The sequence below is a fragment of the Dendroctonus ponderosae genome, unplaced genomic scaffold (assembly GCF_020466585.1).
Source record: "Dendroctonus ponderosae isolate FM_Combo_2020 unplaced genomic scaffold, Dpon_F_20191213v2 Dpon_F_20191213_6, whole genome shotgun sequence".
NCBI classification, from domain to species: domain Eukaryota; kingdom Metazoa; phylum Arthropoda; class Insecta; order Coleoptera; family Curculionidae; genus Dendroctonus; species Dendroctonus ponderosae.
In genome coordinates, this window is record NW_026018814.1 from 1,165,454 (window position 1) to 1,172,561 (window position 7,108).

The window sequence follows — 7,108 nt, forward strand, 5'->3', positions numbered from 1 at the left end:
TTTCCGTCCCGTTTTTGCTCATATCTCGGAGGCAAAATGAGCAAGAACGCTCATTTGTCCATCATTCTAGAGAGAAATAAATGGCCTTTTTAGAAAGTGAACCATCGATTTTTTTCCAGTTTTCTCAATCTTTCATTCAACCATTCGAGCCACAGAGTTCGTTTTGGCATCGTTGGATAGAGAATTGAATGGGCGTGCACGGGATTGGGGTAACAACATTACACGGTGATAGATTTTCGTTCGGCAGGCTCGAATACTAATCAGRGATAACGAAACGGAACTAGAAACTGTTTGTAAATCGACTTGGGGCTCTTAAAATGGGAAAAAAATTGAAAATCCCTTGCATTTATTATTCACATAAATCGATTGTTGGGGCCTCAAATTTTGCTCAAACTGGGTATCTGCTTACTTCCAAAGAAATGTTTCTTATTTGTGTGTATWATTGCAGGATTGCGATAAATTTCGATTATAATTCGTGTCGAAGGTGGGATTTGCTGAAATATCGGCATACTAATTCCTGCAACTGGACAGCTTAATTAACATTGCGTGCTGGTTAGACTGGCAGGTTATTTCAGGGCAACAAATCCTGCATTCGCAACATACAATTTATTGTCACAATACGACAGGATAATCCTGCACTAATCACCTCAAATTGCAAATATTTGCTTTGGCTTTAAAATCCCGATTTTTTGCCTTCATTGGTGTCACCAGAAGGGTTTAGGATGTTATTCAACCCGGCCTAACAAATTAATCTTAAAGTTTACCACTCAAAAACAATGACTATTTGCTACTGGACAAACAGGCCGATAGAGACGTTGTTTGCCGGCAAGTGCAGGATTCAAACCGGGGCGGCAACATTCACCTCAATTGCTCGTTTAAATTTTCAAGAGCAAAACACTCCTCGCCTTTTTTCCCCCAGTTTCAACATTTATCTTCTTGGGTTGAAAATCCCCTTTTCTTGATACCTTTTTCTGTCGATTACAAGTGGAGAATACTTCAAGGCACCTCTGAATCCATTAAGCCTGATCCGCTGATGAGTGATGCTGATGGATGACGAAGGTTAAAGAATAAAACGTTGTCTTCAGAAACTTGTGGCGTTAGTAGAAACTAGTTTCTCTGCTTAGTAATGGAATCAATCCCATTTTTCAAAATTCAGTTTCTTTGTTGTTATTGTGTTCCGTCGTTCAATTGTGACACAAATTTATAATTTATGAAGCTTCCCTAAACTCGCTCCGCTTTAGTTTCACTGGACCAATAAATCACTGCAGGAACTTGCAACTTTTGCGAAAAAATTTAATAATAAATTATCATATTGTGCGGCGAGGCCGAGGAAAAATGTGCAACACCATTGCAAAGTGATTAATGGAGACATTTTGTTAAGTAACTTCGCTTTTGTCTCTAGAACTGTAATTTGCAAAGCTGTTGCGGCCGGAATTAATGCACTTTGCTCCGTCAGCTTTTCCACTGGCAAATCTAACCCTGTCAAGGTACAAAAAATTAAATATATGAAAAAGATGCAAAACATTATCTGCCTATCACCAGTGAAACACCGCTTAACAATTCCCAACTGTGCTAAGAGCATTACTTTACTGAAGTAACTTAATAGAATTTATCTAAAGGCTCAGAAAGGGGATCCAATAAATTACATAGATTTATTGAAATTGATGCCAAAGGCTCCAAGAACCCCCATAGCGGACTGATTTATGATTGTTTCGTAGGTTGCTTTGAGTGAAGCTGGATCTAAATTGCCTTTTCTTGCAGACAAGTGATTTCATTGACCATCATCGAAGAGGACAGTTACGAGAAAGACGTGCTCTTCTACGTGCAGCTGGGCGAGCCTCAGATGTCCGGTGGTAAGACCCAATGTTGCTTAGGATCTTTTTCTCTCTCCTTATACAGTTTTTGTTCCATATCTTCCTCTACTTCGCACTATCTACGTCGTGTTTGCATGCTAAGTAAGTAACTTAACAATGTATTAGTTGTTCGATTATTGCACTCATTGTTTTTGTTGATTTTTTTCAAAAACCTGTTGTTAGCTGTGTCCTTCAGCGGCACTCTACTGTAGGTTTATTAGAGAAGCACCCAGACTAGAAGGAGCGGTTTGCGTAACAAAGTTTATAGATTCTAGCGGAAAAGTTTAGCCAAAAAATCAAACGAAGATGTAATAGAAGAATCGTGTTGTTTTAATAGAATTTGCAGCTAGTGGAGCTGTATAAACGTATAAACCTGCAACCAAATCACTTTTGAGAGCACTGAATATATAGAAAAAGTCGCTGCGTCAGATGTTCTAATTAATCTGTAATCGCCCTTAGTAAAAAGAGTTATTGTACAAAATGCTGAGGAATCAAAGGTATGTAAGCATGATAACGTAAGAAAACATCAACTACTAAAGAAATACAAAACTGAGTAAAGCAGTTAAACGAACATTTCCACACATGAATTAACTTAATTAAGGGTTTCACAATTTACACTCCGCTAACTGTTGTATTTTATTCAAAACTCCATATATTTTTCCATTTACTCAACTGGGAAAATGGAAATTGAATGCCCAAAATTCCATCGGGGAATTATCAACGCTTTTCACTCGAGCTTCTGTAAAGAGTTGTTAAACTTTATTACCGGAAGAGGGTAATTGAATCCAATCACTCGTGACTGTTCCGCGGCGGATCAAGGTTGAAAATGGCTACATAAAATTTTACACCTCCATATTATCGCCCTCGTAAATTCCCCTAAACTCTGCCATCATCAACTCATTTGATTACATTCATACTAAACATGTTTATTATTGAAGCGGGTTACTTTTTTGGGCTTAAAGCACCCAGGAAACCAGCGCTGAAGATGCGAGCCACGCCTGCTTGCGAAACGTTCTCACGATGGCCAGAAAATTCATCATTTGTTTAAACCTATCGACATTTCAACCAAATAATTCGCTTCGATGCAATCGCATGTTTCCCCTTTAATCGGATTGTGTTCTTATCGGCTTAACCTATATATTATGAGCTGGTAACGGGTGGGTTTGGAGCTTGTTAAACATTGGCCAAGAAAAAATTGTTGAAATGTTAATAAAGCGCGAACATCGCGTTTCCGAAAATACCCGCATCTAAAAATATCTAAATTAAAGCCTGTAAAGTTTTTTGGCCAACTACAGATGCGTTCAGCTGCTACTCGTAACGATTTTGAAAAAGACAATGTACCTGATGCAATAAGGAACTGGGAAAAGTCGCTTTTATGCTGCTTCTAAACTAGGAGAAGATCGTAAAGTGGAGTTTCTATTTGTTTCCAAGTTTCCTTTCATAGATTTATCTTTTCTAAAAACTTGTAAACTGTATCGATTGCCCTGGAAATTTCGCTTCATTGGCGCTAATTTTCGTTCATAAGTTCACCCAAAAACAATGACTTTCTAATGGGGTCCCAGCTGTACGTAATGCACACTTGCTCCATTCCCTTTTCGCTATATTGAGCTACATTAGTGCCCATGAAAATGGCCTTCTTTACATAATATCGAATTTCCTGGTTGAAATATTAGCTTGGTTAATGTTTTCCATTATTAGTCGCCGTTTTTTCTATCAACACGCTTAATTTCTAGCAAATTTGGACGTCAATCAACTTTCTAAAGCTTATTAATTGCATGGCTTTTGATAGACACAAGGTGTTAGATGGGATTATTGTATTTTATAAAATATTGCGACAGGGAAGTATTAAAAAAAACTAAGGGACTTTTCGCGAAAACGGATCTGAGGTAAAGTTGCAGACAAAATCAAAATAATTACCCAGTCGCAAAGTGATTAAAGCTAGCAGCTTTCAATCCACTGGTTTTATGGTAAAACAAAGATTGAATCGATTTTTTGTGCAATTTCTAGACGAGGTAGCCAGCCTGGCGGCTGAGGCAGAGAAAAAGCGTCCCGAAGATAGAACAGAACGGGAAAGAATCGCAATTATGGGCAAGCCAAGACTAGGAGAAATTACCAGGGCACAAATTAGGATAAAAGAGAGCAAAGAGTTCAAGGTAGGTGGGTTTAATTTTTTTCTAATGTTCCTACTGAAAAAGTCTCAATTTTCAGCGTAAAACTCTGGCTGTTATTCTGCAGTTGCAAAAATCCAGTCACGTTTAAACGAAAACTAATTAAAAGAGCGAAAAGTGCACAGAATTTTCCACGAACTCAATCGGTCGCTGCATATTTGCAAAGAACCCGAAATATATTCGATTTCACTTCCAAATCCCTGCAGCGATTTCCCCTCAAAACAACATTTTTCATTGTTATATGCGCTTGAAGAGGAAACAAGCCCTTCATGTGAAAGAAAATTGTTTTATCAAAAGGATTTTAGAGGCACGAAACAGGCACTCGAGCCCAACTCAACAATCGAGGTTAATCGCTTGCTGCCAGCGACGCCTGACCATTCATGCTTTAATGCTTAATAAGGCTTGACATGCTTGAAAAACCCAAAGTTCATACGCTAATCAGTGGGTATTGAAAAAGGGTCGGCCCTTAATAGTGTGCTTCCAAACTGATTTTTTCCTCAGGTTGCTCTCGCATGACCTTTGAAAATGTTTAGGGCCGATGCAAGTGAAACGTCGGGTTGTAATCATATGAAACCGTGTTTTCGTTCAAACCGTTGAGTGTGGACTTTATGAAGGATTTTTTCGGACTTCCATTGCCTTACGACCATGAACAGAAATCTATAGAACTGAAAATACAGCGTTTAAAACTATGCAGTGTTTGAGCAAACCGCCTCAGAAAGAAATTTTCACCAGTCGTAACTCTTTTCACCAAAAATACCAAACGCCGCCTCCTAAAGTACGAGTGATAAAAGGAACCTATTTGTATGGTCTTTTACGCAAATAATAAAGTAAACCCGTGAAGATTTCCGCGAAAAATGGAGATAAAAAGACGATTGTCTGGTTCTATGCATAACTCACGCCTGTCTGAACCCCAGAATTCTGGACGCAGCTATTTTAATTTGAAAAGGAAAAATAAAATAATAATAGGAACTGCAGAGCATGCATAGAGAGGCGCTTAGGGGTTGAAAAGACTTGCTGGGTAGATTCGCGTAAGCGTTATGCTCAACATAAAGCATTCTCTGGCTGGATGGTTTCATAAATCCAAATTTCCTACTTGCTCGCTTCAAAGGCCCAACGTTAGATAGTTCAGTTAATTATAATTAGTAGTGGTTGTTTGTCGTTAAATATTGAGCATAGACAAGTTTCCCAATAAATATCAATTTGGATTTAAAACGGGAAACGACCCCCCGGGACGTTTATGAACGAAAAGGTTTATTATCGCTGGAGTCGTGTAGAACAAAGCAAGGGAGGAACGACAGTCTTCCAAATCCATTTCAAATGGGAAGTTTTGGTAAAGTTTTCGGATGTTACATGGAAAGCAAACGCAACCGAAGACCGATTATTGTTTGGATTTCTGCATGCTGGTTTACCGCCGGATTAAGTTCGGCTAAACTTCCAGCCGGGGACATTTCCAGACAATCTTATCGATTTTGTTTTTTGGCCGTTTGCTACAAGATAACGGAAGATTTTGGGGAGAAACAAATGGGGATATTTTCCCATATAAATGTTTTTTGTACAAGTGTGGTGTATTGATTTTTGCCGCCGAAAAAATGAGTGAAAATTAATTAATTGAATTGAATAAAGAGCAAAAACACACAAACGATATGGATTAAAAAGGTTATTCAATTTAGGAACTTTCCACAATTTCTAGTCCTTATCTTATTGAGCGTGTTCAGTCTCAGTTTGGGTTGGTTGTTGTATGTTTTTCAAGGAAACAATCTGGCCCTCAGGACGCTGAATAGAAAACTAGATTCTGTGAAAAGTTGTTAAATTCAGTACAGTTTTTTAATTGTGCCATGTGGTTTTGTTATTTTTCTAGTTGAATCATTTGGCTTTTTTATGCTGACTGTAGGTAGGTGTTAAGCAGTTCAGCAAAAATGTTCAAAGCTTGGCCGAAAAGGCTCTGCAAATCACTCCAAAATCTTAAACAACTGTAGAAAGTAGAAAAGATCAAAGGCTTCAGGCTTAAAAGTGCCATCAAAAACCCGAACCATAATTTTTTTACTTAAAACTTGTGATTTCTATGTGAAAAAGTTCAAATCTAGCGTTGAAGCAATTTTCGCTGCAGAATTGAAATCATCAAACTTAGGTAAAAAAGTGGATGAGCTCTAGAAATTGAAAAATTTAAGACAAACTATTCCCTTAAATTTTTCTGTTGGACTATTGAACAACTAAAAAGGCAGAAAAATAGGCTCAATTAGCTCCACCTAATTTATTTTGCAATGCTTCCAAAGGTCCAAAGTTGGTGTATAAATGGGCACGTTTGAAGACCGTACGTGACTTTCTAAAACACCTAAATTGTTTCATCCTTCGAATGGATTCCAGTCAGAAATCAATGCAATCCGACTTTTTTAACTGGGAAAGCTTCATCCATTGAGGAATTTTACAAATCCACTCAGAATTGAATGTGATTTTCGTGCCATTTCCTCTCTGTTGCCAATAATCGTATTCAGTCCAAGAAACTGAAGTCAGGTAACAAACGGAATTTTCTTTTTGAAAACTTCCCAACAAAATCCTCAAGAGTTGGAAAAATCCTCAAATACAGAGTGGAAAACAATTCGTTTCTGTACACCTGAAGGATGGAAGTCATCGGCTGGCGATTTATTTCACGAAACTTTTCGATTCCCTAAACCATACTCAATAATAAACGATCCCTTAGGTCACGAACACCCAGCTTGTCTGTTGGGGTTTTCCGGCGAAACAACATTTTTCACTTTGCCACGTTGCAGGTCAGGGCATTATTTCTAAAATAGAGAAAACGTATCGATATGTCGTTGATCCCAGTGTTCGCTGTAACGTACGAAGAAAATTTATCAATTTCGGTCAGCTAGGATTTATTTGACAGTGAGTAAGTAATCCATCGCCAGCAGAAATGAGCAAGAATTGCTTTACACAATCGTGAAATACTGTCGTGGTGGCCACAGGCCTTAAGAATCTTTGGTGAAAACTATCACAAGAAGAACGAATATTTACATATGTTCCCAATAGTGCCCTAATCCAACTGCAATCTAATGAATCTTCTGACTTTCAAGTTTCGATAAAACCCCT

At 38.1% G+C, this 7,108-nt stretch overlaps 1 protein-coding gene across 2 annotated transcripts in view; it reads left to right on the plus strand.

Annotated features, from left to right (window-relative positions):
* The window catches only part of LOC109536407 (sodium/calcium exchanger 3), a 37,551-nt gene that overhangs the window by 22,075 nt on the left and 8,368 nt on the right, over positions 1 to 7,108 (plus strand). Inside the window, exons 2-3 of one of the 2 annotated variants that reach the window (XM_019902598.2) lie at positions 1,762 to 1,853; positions 3,861 to 4,006. In XM_019902598.2, the coding sequence (XP_019758157.1) occupies positions 1,762 to 1,853; positions 3,861 to 4,006 (238 nt within the window). The remainder of the gene's footprint in view (positions 1 to 1,761; positions 1,854 to 3,860; positions 4,007 to 7,108) is intronic. The other variant, XM_048667292.1, reaches the window with a different exon arrangement.